The sequence below is a fragment of the Myotis brandtii genome, unplaced genomic scaffold, assembly GCF_000412655.1.
Source record: "Myotis brandtii unplaced genomic scaffold, ASM41265v1 scaffold17, whole genome shotgun sequence".
NCBI classification, from domain to species: Eukaryota; Metazoa; Chordata; class Mammalia; order Chiroptera; family Vespertilionidae; genus Myotis; species Myotis brandtii.
In genome coordinates, this window is record NW_005356259.1 from 3,234,681 (window position 1) to 3,254,884 (window position 20,204).

The 20,204-nt window shown below is 37.9% G+C and overlaps 2 protein-coding genes across 4 annotated transcripts in view; one reads left to right on the forward strand and one right to left on the reverse strand.

Moving 5' to 3' along the window:
- Positions 1-3,696, forward strand: part of NAPEPLD (N-acyl phosphatidylethanolamine phospholipase D) — a 38,352-nt gene extending 34,656 nt beyond the window's left edge. For 2 of the 3 annotated variants that reach the window (XM_005862902.2, XM_014536960.1), the window contains exon 5: positions 663-791. In XM_005862902.2, coding sequence (XP_005862964.1) covers positions 663-791 — 129 coding nt within the window. Of the gene's footprint in view, positions 1-662 lie in introns of all 3 variants that reach the window. The other variant, XM_014536959.1, reaches the window with a different exon arrangement.
- Positions 3,697-3,945: 249 nt separating this feature from the next.
- ARMC10 (armadillo repeat containing 10) lies at positions 3,946-20,169 on the reverse strand. Its single transcript, XM_014537029.1, has 6 exons — positions 19,960-20,169; positions 15,416-15,595; positions 13,248-13,382; positions 10,176-10,352; positions 5,972-6,043; positions 3,946-5,056 (listed from the first exon to the last, which is right to left on the reverse strand). The coding sequence occupies exons 1-6, from the start codon at positions 20,167-20,169 to the stop codon at positions 4,805-4,807; spliced, it is 1,026 nt and encodes a 341-aa protein (XP_014392515.1). The 3' UTR covers positions 3,946-4,804.
- Between the last annotated feature and the right edge of the window lie 35 nt (positions 20,170-20,204).

Consider the following 20,204-nt stretch of genomic DNA (forward strand, 5'->3'; position numbering starts at 1 on the left):
TTTTATTGCTTAAAGTATTACAAAGGGTATTACATATGTGTCCTTTTTTTGGAAAACATTTGATAGGTTAAAACATTCTGCAGCAGTGTGCTGTCTTCACTTTTTTTTTTTAGATTGAAAAGGTGAACACACAAAGGGACATTCCACCTGTCATATTTCTGTCCCTCTTTCGCTCTGTACACTACAGTATCAGTATGTGGCTAGGGATTTGAGGATAACAACCCTTCTTCAGCCAAAAAGGTTTCTCTAGCATTTGCTTACACACACAACACTCCTGCAATGTAAGTTTCTATATTAAAAAATATTGGTAATATTTAATTCTCTAATATTATCTTAGGCATTGATTCTGTTTAGATTGAAATTTCATGTAGTGAAATAGTGACCAGATTTCATGCAATTTAATGTTGTTCAATCTAAGTTGGAACCAAATTTGACACACATGGTGTTTGGATAGATTGGTAAGTATGACGTTTCTATCGACTTAACATTAATGACTCTTGTATTAGAAAATGTGATTAACTCATTTGCTAATGCTTCAGTGAAAAGGGCATTATTTTAAGTAGACATGTTAGTCATTTTGGTTTGAATTCTTATTTGAAATATCCCCAAATACATGTATGGTTAACCTTTTCCCCCTTTTTCCTCTCTCTGCCCTTTGCCAGCATTACTTAGAGCCTCCAGTGAAACTGAATGAGGCTCTAGAAAGGTATGGACTTAAGAATGAAGACTTTTTCGTCTTGAAGCATGGAGAATCAAGATACGTACATACCAGTGATGAAAGCTTTGAATAAATATGAGCACAGGAGCTTTTAATGAAATAAATTTGATATAAATTTGAAAGTATGTGATTATGATTTTTTATATTAGGAAACTTCCTTTACATTTGCAAGTTTCTGTTTTATGTTTCATGTAGTAACTTTACTAATACGACTGCCAGTTCACATAAAGAGTTCAGGTATAGGTTAAGTAATGAATTGGCTAAAACTGATTTTAAAGACTCATTTCTGTTCTTTTCTTAAGGGCCTTCTGCAAGGTTAGTCAAGCCTGTGTACATAAGTAGATATTTTTCAGAGGACTGCTCACATAAATGTATTTCTTACATTCACACTAGAGTAATGATAAAATTGACTCTCACATGCTTATAGCACTTCTTACTCTGAGTAGCTTACATGCCAAATATTAAGTGATATATTTTTTAAGCATAAAAACATAGAAGAGGTTAGGCTAAGTTACATTTGTAAAGACTTTTTTTTAAAAAGAAAGGAACAGTATATTTCTATTGCATGCCTACAATCCCTAAATCAAAAGCCCCGACAGAATAAGGGAGTGTGGTTATGAGAATGTGATTTATGAAATTTTCTATTTTTAATCTAAATGTCAGACGCTAAGCACAAATATAGCTGCAAGGAAATATTTTACAAAGCTAAATGCAGATCTTAAGTGTTAATATACCATGCACTTTGAATTAAATTTTATTCTCTCTGTACACTCATATTTTTCTGGTTTCTTAGCTCTAACTCAATATATTAATAAGATTTATATTTTGTTTGACATTATTCAGATGTCATATTTTATATTAAATGATTCCCTCAGCATGATTCTACTTTTAGTAAGCCAGTGCAGAATACTAATATATATATATATATATGTAGAGAGAGAGAGAGAGAGAGAGAGAGAGGAATCAGCTGACTGAGGCTCAGTCCTAAGGGCTCTGCAGTCACCTGATTACTCTGAACCATCTTAAGTGAAGAGAGCTGATTAGATACATTTGGAGGTCCATTCTGTCTCATTCATAGTCTCAGTGAAATGAACTTTATTCATAACAAATAATCAAAGTAGGTTTTTTACACCAAATGCTACCCAGGCGGTGCCGTAGCACATATATATGCCTGCTACAGTTAGCCACTTAATTTCACCAAGGAGTTTTCTGTTACTGAAACAAGTCACCTATGCTCACGGTGCCTCAGTTTCCTCATGTGTAACAAGAGGAGAATTTTGAGCTACCTCCAAAAACTATGAATAATTGATTTTTTTTAAACGCACTTTGAAAATATAAGGGAGAAAATGATTTTTTAGGATACCCTTACCTAATACATATAGGTAGAATTGGAAGCTGAAAGTAGGTTAATTTTTTGATAATGTATTGTTCCTGTTACAGATTTCAGTATATATATCAGGACACTAAACACTGAGGATTGGCAACTTTATCTCATTCATTTTGTAAAATTTGGAAAGCCAAAACCAAATCTAAATGATCTTAATCAAAATTTAGCATTTTTACCTACAGAGATGCAAATTGGTCAAAAGGAAATGTGTATATGATGTTTGTGTATATACTGTATGTGATTTGGGGGCACTAAAGCACAAACAATTTCCCCATAAAATGGACCTTCAGGAAAAAAACTGAATAAGCATAAACTTTTTTCACTTCAAAGGAGCATTTAGCAAGCAGCTTCAAATCAGGATGTTGGGTTTGTGGTGGATTAGTTTTGAGTGTGTTGCCCTAATGGGTGTGATCACCTTCCTTGCTGTTTCACGCTGAATGGAAAATTCATCTCTTACCTCTGCTCTACGAAACAAGCTAAAGTACCTCTTGATTTCTTCTCTGTCGAATGCCTTAACATTATTTTTGTATTCACATGTACCAACTGATGGTCTCTAAGCACCTTAAAGTATGTGCTAGTTCCATTTAATTGGGCCTGCCTCAGATTTCTAGGCTGCCTCACAAGTTTTAATTACCATTCACATTCTTTCTACTTTGATGTTTTATTACTAAGAAGTACGTTAAGCTTCATCTCTCCTTATAGAATCTCGAGTTACTCCCATTTTATTTTTTAGTTATGTCTACATTTTGAAGGGTTTATCTGCAAAATGAAAAAGAAAATTGAAAAAGACAAATACATTCTCTTCCCTTCATTCAGTCTAATGTACTTCATAATACCTTTTAATCTTCTTCAAGTCAATTTCATTTTCCTCTTTGATTAGCTGGCATCATTACCAATGTGAGACATTACTGAAGTTTCCCTTTTTCCTGTGGGAACTGAGGAACACTGACATTCCTCATTGCCCAAGAGATGGAACCACCAATTAGGAGAAGTCGCACCTAATAAAAGCCAAGGTGTGCCACGATCTACAGAGATAAAGATCTGCTTGTGCATTTTCATTATGTAATTCTTTCTGGGTAGTTAAAAGGACTCCCCCTCTTTCTCCAGCATTTTGACATTTCAGGGTCAATGCTCTGATTTCCAGGATATGTGATTATTTATTCAAACTAATAGAAGAAGAAAAGAGGCAGTTTTAGAATTCAATGCTGCTAAAGCACATTGAAACCAAAGCCCAGTTTTTAATGTGTGCATTTTGAATATATATTTTTGGTAAGGAAGCAGACTAAAAAATTATTATAAAGAAATGTATCTTTCAGGGAATTAATACTTATGTTTCCATCACTGATAAAGAAAAGTATTATTCTTAGTCATCATATGTACATTACTAATGTAGCCACTTAGGAATTTACATGTTTTCATCTCAATATTGAATCCTTTTTCCACTGTAAAAATATTTCTTTCAAGTTTGAGTTCTGTATCAGGATAACTGTGAAAACACATCTTTCTGTTTGAGGATTTTGACTTCCTGTGGAAATCCATGTATTGACCAATGGAATTTAAAGTCTATTAAAGCTTTGCCTTAAATACTTGAGTAGGAAAGCTTCTGCTTGCATTTTTATTTACTTAATACTAAGCATGGTGGTGATGAACTTGAATATTATAAAACCTGGCTGAATTTCAATATATCAATGAATTGTTATAGTAGCTTATGGAGCAAAAATATTATTAAAGATAATAGCTGAGAAATTTTCATATATTGTATGTAATTTTAGTTAAGTAAAATATGGATAAAAATTAATGAATAAAGTACTATCAATTAATAGGCAAAAACATAACCTTGTGAGTTACTTTTTCTTTTTATTTAAAAAATTATGATAAAATTTATGCCACAGTAAAAATTTCAAACAGTAGAACGTGAACATAGAAAAGTCATTTCCTCACTCCACAGTCCCACACCCAGGAGTTTGAGTATCATTCTAGAAGTAGCTACCCATATATAAGCCTAAATAGCTTTCATTTAAAAACATTCATATTTCAGGGGTGTCTTTCCACATTAGCACATTCAGACCTACTTAGTTCTTTAAGACTAGCATGATTGACTTAACCAATTGACCATAGGTGGGCCCTTAGATGGATCCCAGTATTTTATAACAGCATCTTTACATGCTGGCACACTGAATGGGAGTGGGTGAGTAGTAGGAAACATTTCTCCGAAAAGTTTACCATTTTCATTGACTAGAATAGATTTTAATAATTAGAATAGACTTTTGAAAGCAGTATGGCTAGGCTGGCAGGTGGACTCAAGAGCATAGGATCTCATTGTTACTAAAAGAAGGTCATTCCTACGGCAGTTCTGAAACAATCACGTACTAATGCTCTCTCAGGTGAGTACTAATCACAGCCAACAGCAGAAGAGTAGCTTACATATAAAAAGGTCACTGTCACTTCATGTAGAAGAAATAATTAAAGTAGCTCAGCAAAAGCAAAATAAAAGGAAATAAATGTTTCAGAACAAGCTGTTATATTTGGTATCAATAAAATGGTCCAAAATACATCACAAGACTATGGCAAGTTCTAGCTGTGGAAATGATGAAATCTGATATTTACTGTTTAAATTCAGCAGCTGGAAGAATCCCTTTGTAAAGAAGATGAAGTTTACTTCCAGACTGCATTACTCTTTGGAAAGTATGACCTACCAGTTAGCATTTGGGTATTATTGTTACCTTTTCCTTCACGTCCGCATCATGATGATTAACTAATGCTCTCATTTTCTGGGCACATTCTTCTCCATACAACAGGAAGAACAATGAACCTTGAGTGAAAGTGGGCTGAACAGGTAAGTGGCCTTCCTTTTTGAGGCAGTTATTTATATTCTGAAACAGCGTCAGAGCTCGAAGAAGAATCTCCTTTGCCACGTGGCCATCATAAAGGGAAAGGAATGATGCATCCACCTGGGAAAGGAAACAAGAAGTATTTTAATATATGAAAACATTTTTCATGTATATTTTCATTTTAAAACTGTTGAATACATTTTAAAAATCTTACCATTGAACATTATCCCTACGATTGTATAACATAAATGCAAAATCTTATGTCCCCCCACACTGTATACTAATGGAAAAAAGAGGTTTCATGTTTTAGCTGAAAAATATGATTTCCTTGGAATCCTAGAACATAATCATTTGGGAAAACACCCATTTCCTTTTTTAAGGTCCATCATACAGTCTTCATGGGACCTCCTCAATTCACCTGTCAAACATTTACTGCACATATGCCCTGCAGGGCACAGGATGAGCAGGTGAACAGAGCAGGGTCTCTTTCCACAGGAGCTGAGGTCGTTCTAACTCTGCACCAACTCTGCTTCCTTCAGAATACTTATCTTTTAATTGTCTTGTTTTCCTGTTACATATTTTTGTCTCCTCCCTACATTGTAAGCTCCGTGAGGACAAGCACATGTCATCCTGTCCTCACTCGGAGTATTGGCACTCGGCCCAGCACCGGGCGCGTACTGGGAACTCCTTTCACACTAGTGTTTCCGTAGATAAGAGATACATGTGAGCATAACCAAGTCAAGTGTAAAAGAGGTGATGATATAGGTATAGCCCAAACTGGGTGGAGACAGAAAAATTACTATTTATTTTTACTAGGGAGACCTTTTCAAAAACAAATTTTAAAAGTAAAATATGCTCCTTACAAAAAATTTGGGAAATTCATGTAGGCAAAAAGAACCAAAGAAAAAACATAACACAATATTGTTCCTCAGAGATGATCCCTGTTAGCATTTTAAAAGGGATAAATCCATCCAGATCTATCTGTCCAAATCTACACATTTGTATATTTACAAAACAAACATGTAAGCTATTTACTTGGGCACCAAGTAGTCCTTCAGTCATGGCTGGATTTTCAGACAAATTCAACAGCAGTTTTAAAACTTGAACCTGAAATAAGAACAACATTGGTTTATTTGAGACTCGGTTGGCATGAATTTTTCTCTCCCTGTCCTCTCGCCATGTCACATTTTAAAGCACTGCCTATGCTTCAAGGTCTGGCTCAAATTCTCTTACTCCATGGAGGCTCTCAATTCATCTTATGTAAAAGGGATCGCTACCTCCCTACCCACACCCACTCCTGCCCCCCAACACCTGGCACAGGTCTCAGAGCACTTCTGTTATTTAAACCAAATTTTTCCAATTACCTTGTTAGGGAGAAAACTGTGAAGACAATATTCACCCCCACCTACATGCATATCTAACACATGGTAGGTTTAACATGTGTTACATAAATTGTATTATGATTACTGTTAGGTGAAATATGATCTTTGGAACAAAAAGGAATCTTTCAAAGTTCAGTTTATTTCTATTTAAAGTATGAAAATTTAAAAACAATTTGGTTACCAAGATTAAATAAATAACAATATGGCCCTTTTCTTCTTAGTAGGTCACAATGAATCTTTGAATTTACTTTTTTAATGTGAAAATGCTTTATAATCATTTAAATAGGCAGTGATAGAAATAATCAGCAAATAAATGTTAACTTATAGGCAAGTAGCTAAAATATCAGCATTCCTAACTGAAAACTTAGTAATTAAAAAATTAAAATGGAATTCCTACTTTAAAAACAAAGGTCAAATAAAACTGTACTTTCTACAAGATATTTGAAATGAGAGTGAGGAGCAGGGAGGGGGTTCTGAAGTCAGGAAACGGTGACAAATGTGCTCTCCACTAGACCCGAAAGGAACCAGATGTGTATTTTATAAAACGTTCTTTGATTACAAAGGCATTATGTGTTTACTAGAGAATATTAGCAAAGAAGATAGAAAAACACAAAAAGGAAATTCACCCATATTTCCATGACCAGAAATGATCACTACTAAGTTTTGGTATTTTCTCCCTGGTCTTTATGTACTTACTAGAGGCCTGGTTCTTCGGCCTGGCCTGCACCCTCTCACAATCCAGGACCCCTCAGGGGATGTCGGACTGCCGGTTTCCGCCCGATCCCTGCAGGCCAGACTGAGGGACCCCACCGGTGCACGAATCCATGCACCAGGCCTTTAGTATGCATATAAGATCTTTGGTTAATCTCTTCCCGCCCTCCCCACTTCCCTCTGAGATTCATCAGTCTGTTCCATGTTTCCTGCCTGCGCATTGAGCGTCTGCCCCCTGGTGGTCAGTGCGTGTCATAGCTATCAGTCAAACAAATGGTCGCTTAGGCTTTTATATATACACATCGTACATATTGATATATTCCTTTGAACACGTTGAACATACTAATTTGTTAATCAAGGAGGAGAATATATGACTTAGCTTAATTTTATTTTTTAATCAACTATTCAAAATTATGCAGTGGAAAACTAAAATATTGATATTAAACTTTATTTTCCTTAAATTTTTTAAAAATAAAATTAATAAATGATCATGATAAATTTCAAACAGTGCAGAAGAGAACAAGGTAAAAACAAAAGCCACCATCCTATCTGCCTACTGCACTCCCAGTGGAAACCACGGGTAACAGTTTCTTGTCTATGTGGAGATCATGTTTTCCAGACAGACATCCTTTGTAAAATTACAGCCTCTTAAAGTGAAAGAGCAAAGACAATTTCCGACCTTTTTCTTTAGTGCATTTCCTAGAGTCACTGTCAGGTCTGGGTGGCCCAACTGGCTGCCAGCGACACCGATAGAAAGTGTTAGGAATAAACACTCGTCTCCAACTTCACTGAAGTTTTGATTAAGAAAACTGGGACAAGAGTTCTGAAATAGGGTGGCCCCAAAATTATGAAATAAGCCTGAAGTCAACAGAATCTAAAAGGCCCTTAGTTGTCAACGAGGGCAGATTTACACCAGAAATAATAACCAGCAGCATACAGTATCCTGAACTAAAATTCCACGTTGCTATGTTCTGTAGAAGACAGATGACATGGAAAAAACAAAACAAAACAAAAAAACCCACACCAAAGAACATAGTATGTATTTTAGTTTGAAACCACATTAAGTCTCTGTCTCTTATCACATGTGCCATCTTGTAGTGGGCTCTGGGTCATTTCTTTTAAGCCATTAAGTTTTCTTTGCTCTCACTGTAGATGGAGCAGTTTATGTACATTCATCTTCCACTATTTCTATTTAGTTAGGAATCACTGTTATACCCAAAAGGTTATTAGAGTACAGTGAGATCACTTATTAAAAATAAGATTAAAAGAAAGTCATTTTGGTGGTTACTTACCAAGGAAATATCTAAAATGGATACAATTTCCCACTTACAAATGGATTACTATCCAAAAGTTAGTTTGCAAGTTGAAACTTTAAATTCTTATTTTTTTTTTTAAGGAGAAAAACAATGTTATAATTGGTGGTTAGATTCCCAGACAGACCATAAAAGCCAATTTTCTATTCCAGAAATATTGTACTAGGCACAGTAATGGAAAAACAGAAATAGAACATACTATTGTAGTGTGTGTCACCTCTTTTTCTTTTTTTTAAAATAATCCTTACCCAAAAACACGTTTTATTGATTATTTAGAGAGAGAAACATGGACCAGTTGGTTGCCTCATGTGTGCTCTGACCAGGGATTGAATCCGAAACCTGGGATCAAATCCACAATCTTTTGGTGTATGGGACAATGCTCCAACCAAGTAGCCACAGCGGCCAGGGCGTGAGTCACCTTTTAAAAAGTCATAAAATATATTAAAACATAGACCACGTCTGAGACCCATCTTTACAGCCCCAAGGTCAGACTCGCCTGGCTCTGAACTCATGTTCCTCTGGGGTTTGGGGTAAGGCAGCTGCAGAGAGAGGCGGAGGGAAGAATTTTCCTACAGCTGCCAGGCCACGGGGGAGAGGGAAGGGAGTTTCCACAGGGCCGCAAGGGCTGGAAGTTACCTTGGTCTCCTGGAGAGAGAGAGATGCTGATGGGTTCATGCATTTTGGAAATTGTCAATGGATGAAGCAATATTGTTAAGATATTACTATTATGATTATTACATTTAATTTTGAATGCCTTTGGGTACATCCAAAGAAGTTTGGCTACTGGAAATATGGAAAGCCCATATAAAAACATCTCAGGTCAAATTTTGAAAGGATTATAATGAGGCTCTACTGTGATCACGATTTGGTAACCTCAGAAATAACTTCAGTGACACTGAGTATTTGGAGTCTGGCATCACATTCGGTTCTTCTAAAATGCTTGTGTGTTTGCCCAGCCGGTGTGGCTCAGTTGGTTGAGCAACGCCCTTCCTGGTCAGGGCACATACCTAGGCTTGATCCCCAGTAGGGGCAAGTAGGGAGGCAACCAATCAGTTTCTCTCGCACATGTCCCCTCTCTCTCCCTTCCTTTTTCTATGAAGTCAATGGAAATATCCTCAGGTGGCAATTTAAAAACAAACAAACAATAAAATGCTTGTGCATTTTTATGTCAACTGTTCCAGAGAACAGAGACTAACACAGTAAAACACTGATGGATCAACCCAACAAACCAGAAACTCTGATTAATCTGCCTTCTGTTTTTATGCTATTTCTTAAATGGCACTTGATAAGAATACACACTAGTATGAGGGGTTGCTTAAGTAACTTTCATAGGGTGTCTCTTGAGATTCTACTTAATTCACCTCAACCTATTGCTTCCTATGTTTACGTAACAGGTTGAAGTGAAGCACTGAAACATCCATTACGAAAACTTAAGAGTAGTATTAAAAAGATTTTTCAACCAATAATGGCTGAATCAAAAATATGTTTTGTTAACCCCAAGGTAAGCAAAAATTCAATTAACCAGCACTATCACTCGAAGACGCCATTGGGGTGGGGTGGGGGAGGGAAGCTAGCCACCTTCAGTAGAAGGTGAACTGATGTGCAGAAAACCAAATAAATACCAATCTATTCATAACCAAAATATATTATTTTCACAAGTTAATTTTGAAATTCATATTAGGGGATAAAAATAATTTACTTTCTTGGACCCATGTAAGGGTTTTTAAATAAACTTTAACTTTCTCTTTTGAGGAACTTGAAAATTCAATTCCAATCTTATAAACTTGATGCGATAGCTCTTTGTACTTGAAGTAATCACCGTTTCCTTCGTACCTTGGTGGTTCCATTTCCTGCAAGCAACACTTGGAACAGGTCTGTAATGTAATTGGTAAACATATGCTGATGGTCGTTGGTAACTGTCATGTTTGTTAGCAATCTCAGTCCCGCCAACTGCACAGGGGAGTTCAGGGGACCAGAGAGGACATCCTCACAGACTTGATTGACGTATACCTGGAGGTGGGGGGAAAAGTGAGCATCTTAGAATCTCCAAAGTTTTTCTATTGAACAGTAAGTTTCTGCACAGTGAGTCAACTGTTCTGAGCACAACAGAATTAAGGAGGAACATGTGTGAAGTCTCTTTGTACCATGGTTAAGCACCTTCACATAGGGTCTAGGACAGTGATGGCGAACCTATGACACACGTGTCAGAGGTGACACGCGAACTCATTTTTTTGGTTGATTTTTCTTTGTTAAATGGCATTTAAATATATAAAATAAATATCAAAAATATAAGTCTTTGTTTTACTATGGTTGCAAATATCAAAAAATTTCTATATGTGACACGGCACCAGAGTTAAGTTAGGGTTTTTCAAAATGCTGACACGCTGAGCTCAAAAGGTTTGCCATCACTGGTCTAGGAGGTACATTAAGAAGTAAAAGAGTAAAGAAGGTGAGGGGAGAGTAAAATAGAATTTTGCTTTATAGTTAGTCCTATCAAAAATAAGCAAAACTACATATGGCCCAAGGTTCATATATGCCTAGGGGAACGTATCTGAACTACTCCTTCATAATATTGTTAACCACCACTGGCAAAAAATAATGCAATGCCGGCAGTACTCCTATTTCACACATAACAGAACTAAACCCAGTCTGATGGAAAGTTTTTTGAACTCTATTTTCTATGTCTGGCCATGGTCTTTCCACCTTGGAAAAATTCTCTCTCTCAGATAATTGGTATTCACCCAACTAAATCTGAACTCCACCAAACATTCTAACTGGTAAGAAAAATTCCTAATATAAATGCTAAGAAATTTAACATTTAAATAATACCCAGGTAGTATCCATGTTACCACAGAAACTAAAGCAATGGTAGTAAAGCAAAGAGAGATTAAATTTTTAATCTGGTTTCAAGATCTAAATGATGTTTACAAGTCAACTGGCTCTCTTGGGTCACAATTTCATCACACATCATTCCTTTAAAAAAAATCACAGCATTTCCTTAGCTCTTATAAGTCATATTTATGTCAGATAGTGATGTCTCACAAAGCATTTCCTAAAATGTGTTCGGTATTTACATCCCTATTGTCTCTGAACCTTTTGCCATTTCAGTTCTAGCAACGAGATTACCAAATGGGCAGCTCAGTTATTCCTGGAGCTGTGCCCACCTTAGCTCATTCCTTTCTCCTGGAATTCCCTCCTCCCCAACTCTACCTGTAGAAAAGGTAGACTTTAAGAGCCAGGTTGTAATCTACCTTTTACAGAAACTTTGATGAGATCTCCCCTTTCTATGTACTCAACGATGTTTTTAGTTACATTTTTCCTTAAAGTACTTCATCGTGTCCTGCCTTGATTACTTACCTTATCTTTCCGTCTAGCTTTCTTAAAAAGATGTTAATCATGTTCATTTCTTAGCTCTGTACCACAGATCAGGAGCTCAATAAATGTTGAATTAACATAATTTCTTAATTTGTTATATCTATCTTTTGATGTTATTTGACTCTGGCCTGGTTCCTTTACTACTTGGGTTAAACTGAATCCCCAAATTCAAAAATTCACTGCATCTCTTACTGGCTGGTTTAGATCCCTCCCTCCTCTGTCTTATTTTACCCATTAATGGGCAGACATTATTCCAAAGGAGAGATATACATGGTCAATAAGTTCATGAAAAGATGCTCAACATCACTAATCACCAGGGAAATGCAAATCAAAACCACAATGAGATGTCACCTCACACTTGTCAGAATGGCTGTCATTAATAAACCAATAGCCTGGCCAGTGGTTCCAAGGATAGAGCACTGTCTGTGCACAGAAGGGTCTTTGGTTCGATCCCCAGTCGGGTCGTATGCGTGAGGCAACCAATCGACATTTCTCTCTGTTTCCCTTTCCCTTCCTCTCTCTTTAGAACTGATGAAAAATTTTTTTCTTTAAATCAACCAGTCATCAATCAATCAACCAACAAACAAAAAATGGCAATGATGGAGAGAAAAACCATCCCTGTGCACTGTTGGTGGGAATGTAAACTGGTGCAGCCACTACAGAAAACAGTATGGAGGTTCCTCAAGAAATTAAAAATAGAACTACCATATGATCCAGCAGTTCCACTTCTGAGTATTTATCTGAAGGAAACGAAATCACTATCTCGAAGAGAAAGCTATATCCCCATGCGCACTGGAGCATTATTCACAATAACCAGAGATAGAAACAACCTAAGTGTCTGTTGACAAATGGATAAAGAAAATGTGATATACACAACGGAATATTATTCAGCCATTAAAGAGAATGAAATCTTGCCATTTGCCACAGGGATGGAACCTGGGTACATTATATGAAGTGAAATAAGTCAAACAGAGAAAGACAAATACGAATGATCTCATTTATATACAGAATCTAAAAAAGCCTAATTCATAGAAACAGAGTAGCAGGTGGTTGCCAGGTGCTGTGGGTGGGAGAAATGGGGAGATGTTGGTCAAAGGGTACAAACTTCCAGTTATAAGATGAATGAATTCTGGGGATCTAAATACAGCAAGATGACTATAGTTAGTAATACTCTAGTGCAAGCATGTCAAACTCGCAGCCCTTGTATACTTGAAAATTGCTAAAAGAATAGATTTTAGATGTTCTTACCACAAGAAAAAGAAGGTAACTATGTGAGATGATGGAGGTGTTAGCTAACACGATGGTGGTTATCATTTTGTAATATCTATATGTATCCAATCATCACTCTCTACACCTTAAACTCGCACAATGTTATATGTCAATTATATCTCAATAAAGCTGGGGAAAAAGGGTAATTCTTGGCCACCACATTATAAAGGGCAGTCGACTAACATTTTATTACTGACCTTTTCATTGTTTTCTCTTTCATTTATCAATAACCTTACACATTTGTGATTTTAGATAGCTTACCTTTATCTTGATTTGATTTTCAACATTCACACTCAGGTTACTCAGTGCATTTAAAGCCTTCTCTTTAATACTGTGGTTGGGATCCTTGATTTTGCTTCCAACAACTGGAATACCACCCAATTCACGAATAATAACCTAAGAGGGGGAAAAACAGCACCATAAATTCAGTCTGTAGCCCCCTACATTGACTTCTTTGCATCCACAAACACAAATAAAAAATTAATGACTCTTTGGAAATATCTTTCCTATATACAACCCATAATTCCTATTTAAAAAATTTACCACCCATAATATAATAGGTAAAGAAAATCAATTGAAAATAAAAATTAAGATGTAATTATTTAAACTATTGCATGGCGATATATAAAGATTTGCACAGTTACTATAATGATCTCAAAGCAATTTACAAACAAAATTATTTCAGTTTGAAATAAGTTATATCACTTCTCTATACAGGCAAATTTATAAAAATATGATTTAGAATACTAAAGCAGTGTTTTGTTAAAATATATTCTTTGGGATACCAAGCCCTCAAGATGTTAATGGATGTTCCATTTTAAAAAGGGGAGGTCTTATGGTTAAGCAAGTGTGAGAAACTTTGGGTATAATAAGAGTAAACATTTCTTTCTTGTGATGCATTATGTTCATGTGCATTGGGAGGCTCCAAGAGGGGAGTACTGAATATAGTACAGCTGAATTCTGAACAACACGGGTTTGAAATGCATGGATCCACTTATACATGGAATTTTTTCAGTAAATTCTATAACTGTATTTTTCCTTCCTTATTACTATTATTTATATAGGGCGTAATGTCACAGGAAGGTCATGGTGTCCTGCCACCTGTGAGGAGTAAGCCCAAGTTGCTGTTGGATGTGTTATACACAGAGGAGCCATTTTTCAGGCACTCTGCTCTCTCCACATCCAATCTTCCTTATTATTTTAATGACATTTTCTTTTCTCTATATTGCCTTATCCTAAGAATACAGTATATAATACATATAGCAAAATATGTGTTAATCGACAGTTTATGTTATCAGTAAGGCTTTGGGCCAACAGTAGGCTATTAGTAGTTAAGTCCTGGGGGTATCAAAAGTTATGTGCAGATTTTCAACTGTACGGAGGTTGGTGCTCCTAACCCTCTTATTGTTCAAGAGTCCACTGTATGTCTATGAACCGTATACAAAAAGAGGGTCATTTTCCAGTGTGGAAGTGATGGGAGGGACAGCTATTAACATCTTGCAGAACTGGAGTTCCACAGTTTGACAAATGGTTCCCAAATTTTCAGAGGAAAATTAACCCGGGAATTTCTCACAATCAATTGCAACACTATGATACTATGTGCCTTTGGCCCTGATGATGAGCTGTACAACTGCTTCAACTGTTGTAAGAAACAGAGGCTGAAAATGATTACTGTCATATTTACCAGCAGCCCAATACCCTTATTCTGTTGTTAAGGGTGGGCATAGCATGGAGAGGGAAAAAACCCTTCCCTCTGCAGTTCCAGGTTCTTCCCAAAAAACGTGTGGTTACTGTTACTAGAAAACAGCACCCCCCCCCCCCCCCCCAGCAATACACAAATATTCTTTCTATTTCATTCTAAATTTCTAGAGCTTTATAGTAAGCCTTGCCTTACTGAAGAAAACTGGACTGAAATAAAGTATAAAATTCCAATTAATTTTGCATTCATTACATGTTAAAAAGGGGCACTAGCTGAAAATAATAACAAAACATTTTTCTACTCTTTCTTCATGGGGTCAGAGATGAAAGCATTCAAATTAAGCTCTTTAGTCTTATAAGCTGTTTACTCTGGTTAGTGGTTGTCGGAGTGATCCGGGGACAACCTGCACCAGAACCATCCTCATAAGAGTTATTACAGTGTAAAGCATGTACTTGAATGTTAGATGCTTTCATTGTTCTACTGCTGAATGTTAAATAATTTAAAAGGCCACGCAATGCTAATGTTAGATACACTTATTACGAATGTGATACCTGTGACCAACTTCATAGGGATGTAGAAACAGATTAATAATTACATCTCTTTAAGCGGCTACCGGTGTAGGTAGTCACATTACGTAGGTGAGGAAATTGAGGCTGTAACTCCGCAGGGTCACCATTACTGCGGTGGGTAAGAATGGGAGGAGCCCGTGTGCCCAGACGAGGGTACTTACCTGGTTAGCTGAAAAGGCTGCATTGTTACCCAGAGTGACCAGAGCTCTTTCAATGATCGAAGGATCCTCAGTTAACTCAAGCAGATAAAGGAGTTTCTGAAGTTGTTCAGCATTTAGGACATCATCATATGAACCATTGGTTAAGTCTTCTGCATAAAAAGAAAATGATATAAAGTTCACCTAAAATCAATACCAGATTAAAAAATTTTTACAACAGTAGTGAATGCTCTGATGCCAGGCATGGAGTTAAGCACTTTATGCGTTTTGTCTGATATAATCCTCAAGTAACCCTGGGAAGACGATACTATTGTAATCTACAGAGGGCATTTTTTTTTTTTTAGTAAGACACTGCATGCAAATAATATATAACCTTAATGCCAACTGCATTTTCTGTTTCTTCAAAAAATCAGGTACACGCATCCAATGAAACATTTGCCCATAGGAATGTGATTTGCACGAAGCAGACCTTTTATGATCACAATTTTAAGGGCACCTCTGGCAGGAGAGAGTTATGGGAGGAACCCAATCGTGTTTCTGGTGTGGCGCTTTTGTTTGGTTTATATGAACAAGGCACTGCTGATTGGGAGGCTCGATAGGTGTCCTGATCTGCTGTGGCGAAGACAAAGGCAAAGCTGTCACTCTGAGGAAATGCCAGAACAGTCAGATGCTGGATCTGCTCAGTGACTTCTAGAATTATAGCTTCTAACCTCAAAAAAAAAAAATCCTCTTTGCAGAAATGAAAACCATTTTTATAACACTACTAGTGGCCCGGTGCATGGATTCGTGCACATTGAAAGGAATTTAATTAGAAGAAATATTTTAATATCACTATTTGCCCTTTCTCTATAATAGAAGTGTCAGAGATGAAAGAAAATTAGTAAAATGTATATGAAAATAATATACAAATTGATCAATAAACAATAACAACACAATATAATAAAGACATGATATAAAAACAAAGACATGATATAAAAACAACAAAAACATGATATAAAAACAAAAAAATGATATAAAAACATTGATAAAAACAATGACTAATAAATTCATTAAACTTATTCTAATATCTGTGTATACCACATTAATAGTAAAAACACTTTCAGAGAGCTTGACTAATTTCCCTTATGATGAAGTATTTGCAACTTTAACGTCACATGCTCTTCGAACTTGAGAGAAAGCAACATATAACTGACCATGTCCGAAAACGGGTTCAGGTCGGAAAATTCTTACTCTGTCTGGACTGGCGCCAGCGCGAGCTTTATATGTATTGTGCATGCACGAGTCAACGCTTATTTTTAAATTGCCAGTGCGTGTCATATGTACTGGTCTGTCGGACAGTCGGATGCATGTATGGTTGGTCACTTAGCCATATATATATCTATATATATATATATCTATATATATGTATATGTATATAGACTAGCGGCCCGATGCATGAAAATTCATGCAAGAGTAGGCCTTCCTTCCCCCAACTGCCAGCACTGGCTTCCCTCCGGCACCCATGACCTGGGACCTGGGCTGGCTTCCCTCTGGCCCGGCTTCATCACGGAAAATTCTTACTCTGTCTGGACTGGCGCCAGCGCGAGCTTTATATGTATTGTGCATGCACGAGTCAACGCTTATTTTTAAATTGCCAGTGCGTGTCATATGTACTGGTCTGTCGGACAGTCGGATGCATGTATGGTTGGTCACTTAGCCATATATATATCTATATATATATATATCTATATATATGTATATGTATATAGACTAGCGGCCCGATGCATGAAAATTCATGCAAGAGTAGGCCTTCCTTCCCCCAACTGCCAGCACTGGCTTCCCTCCGGCACCCATGACCTGGGACCTGGGCTGGCTTCCCTCTGGCCCGGCTTCATCAGGAAGGACATCCGGAATGACGTCCAGAAGGATGTCCGGTCTAATTAGCATATTACCCTTTTATTATATAGATTATTGTTTTATAAACATAGAACAATTCCTTAAAAGTAAAACTAGGATTATAGGTCAGACAGTGCATGTGTCCACACTACACTATTGGAGGTGGGGGAAGAGAAGGGTTATACAAAGTAGGTACTACATTATGTCACACTTGTACTTTTTTTAAAAACATGTACCAAATTATTATAGGAGGTTATCTTTGGGTGCTGGGATTAAAAGTGACTTATTTTCCACCCTGTGCTAATGAGTATTTTCTGATTTTTTAAAAATAACAGACACGTGTTACTGCTGCAATTAAAATAATTAAGTAGCCCTGGCCGGGTGGCCCAGTTCATTGGCGCATCGACTTGTACACCAAAAGGTTGCGGATTTGGTTCCCTGTCAGGGCACATACCTAATTAACAATACTCTACATATACTTGGAAATTGCTAAGAGAGTAAGTCTTAAAAGTTCTTACCCCAAGGGAAAAAAAATTGTAACTGTATGGTGATGGGTGTCAATAAACTTATTGTAGTGATCATTTTGCAATATATACATAAATCAAATTATTTTAATTTGATTTATGTATATATTAATTATATACATACATATATACATATAAAGAATGTTATATGCTAATTGTAACCTCAATTAAAAAAATCACCTTCTAAAAATTTAAGAATGATGCTGACAAAATGGGTTTTTCTCAGTGTTATTCAAAGACAAAGGTGTAGCTTCAGGAAGAAGATACTGTGAGCAACTTATTTTGTAATCTTCCTGACCTAAGGTAATGGTGATTTGGGGAAACAATAAAATTAAGTTTAAAAAGTAAGACTTTGGCACTAGCTGGTCTGGCTTAGTGGTCAGAGTGACCACCCACGGACTGCAGAATCGTGGGTTTGACTCTGGTCAAGGGTTTGATTCTGGGGGCATGTACCTTGGCTGCAGGCTAGATCCCCGTACCCAGTCTGGGCACGTTGAGGAGGTAACCAATCTATGTTTCTCTCTCCCCCTTCCTTCCACTTTCTCTAAAAATTAATGGAAGAAATATCCTCATATGAGGATTAAGAAAACAACAGAAAAGTAAGACTTTGTCAGTCTTCATCAGTATAAGTGAGAAGTATGAGTCCAGGCCAACAGATCAATTACTTATACAGAAACATCTTTGACACAAAGACAACATGTTAGGCTTTGTAAAGAAGTATAAATGCAAATCTTTAAAAAGATCTTTCCTTTGTGGAAAAGGGGAAAGAGACCTCCCCACCCACTCCCCTTTCTTACAGCATTTCCTTGAGCAAACTTGTAATTGCTTTATGTCTCTGACATAAATATACATCTTTTTAAAAGGTAAGTAAGCCTCTTGCAATCCAATCAAGTCTTTCTTAGTGGCTTTGGGATTATCTGTTTCACCCAAAGAACTTGTATGCATATATGCATAACCCATGGACACAGACAATAGGTTGGTGAAGGCCTGGGCTGGGGGGCTGGCTAGAAGGGGTCAATGGGGGAAAAGGGAGACATATGTAATACTTTCAACAATAAAATTAAAGACAAATAAAGAAAATGTAGCCCTGGCCGGTTTGGCTCAGTGGATAGAGCGTCGGCCTGCGGACCGAGGGGTCCCAGGTTCGATTCCGGTCAAGGGCATGTACCTTGGTTGCAGGCACATCCCCAGTAGGGGACGTGCAGGAGGCAGCTGATCGATGTTTCTCTCTCATCGATGTTTCTAACTCTCTATACCTCTCCCTTCCTCTCTGTAAAAAATCAATAAAATATATTAAAAAAAGAAAAGAAAATGTGAACACCAAGGAACACCAGATGGAGCTGATCTTGTCTCTGAGTTTAGGCTTGGCATCTGGCTCCATGTTGCAACCACCGGCTTATCAAAAAGGTACTGAGAAGTCTCATTTTCCCCTCAGGATAAAAGCTAACACAAAGAGCCACCCCAACTACCCGTGCACTTAGGATGAACTATGGGGAGGTGGGCTTCCCTGCAGTCCCCGGGGCAAATGCTGCGGTCAAGTCCTCCTAAGGACAAGCTGTTGATCTTGGGAACATACACGTAATATGGTAATAGGTTACATGTGGGTACACAGAGAGGCGAGGACTCTTTGTCTTTGCAACCCTAGTAGCAGATCGCCTGCGATAGGGGTAGCAATCTAGCGGAGTGCTTATTCTATGATAAAGCTACTTAGTTCTTCGTTTGTAGAGAGGAGTTTCTTGGTTGGCAGGTGATTTTCATGATTTCCCTCACAGCTTCCATGACCTGAAACATTCCGCAAATTGTCAGAATCCTGAATGCAGCTTTCCACTTCTGGACAGAAACCTAATCCCGTGCCAGTCCTTGCCCGCCAGCAGGCAACGGTTCCATTTTGAAACAGCGGGGCCTGCACCGTCTCCAGCATCCCTCGGCTGCAGACCCATGGACCACGGAGAGCAAGGCGCCTCCCCTCCCGGAGGCTGGGCGGTGTCCAGGCAGCACTGCCCCTCGGACGTCCTTTCTTCCCGGGCAACTACCTGCACCAGAACCTCACCTGCCGCTCCGGGCCCCGCGACACCCCGTCTACAGTCGGGGGAATCCCTTTGGTGACACAAAGGCCGGAAGCGAGCTCTACCGTGAGAAGCAACCAACGTGCTTTGGAGAAATGGAATCCTCAGCTGCGAAGCCGGACTCGGGCAGAAAGTTTCGCAATTTTTTCATCCCAGGATTTGGAACCAAGAAGTGGAGGCAGGGACGCGGCTCAGAAGCAAGGGGACGACCCACCCTCTGCACCCGGGCCTCCCTCCCGCCTCGGCGGCGGTTCTCACCGCGAGCACCGGGAAGCCGTGGGCGCTGCGGCATCTTCTGCAGCACCTCCCCCTGGGCCAGCCCCGGTC

Coding starts and splice junctions, on each gene's coding strand:
- ARMC10 (XM_014537029.1), bottom strand. CDS start 20,169: ATGCCGCAGCGCCCACGGCTTCCCGGTGCTCGCGGTGAGAACCGCCGC. Junction 13,383..15,415: donor CAGCCTTTTCAGCTAACCAG/GTAAGTACCCTC, acceptor TCCCCCTCTTAG/GTTATTATTCGTGAATTGGG. Junction 5,057..5,971: donor AAGGACTACTTGGTGCCCAA/GTAAATAGCTTA, acceptor TTCCTTTCCCAG/GTGGATGCATCATTCCTTTC.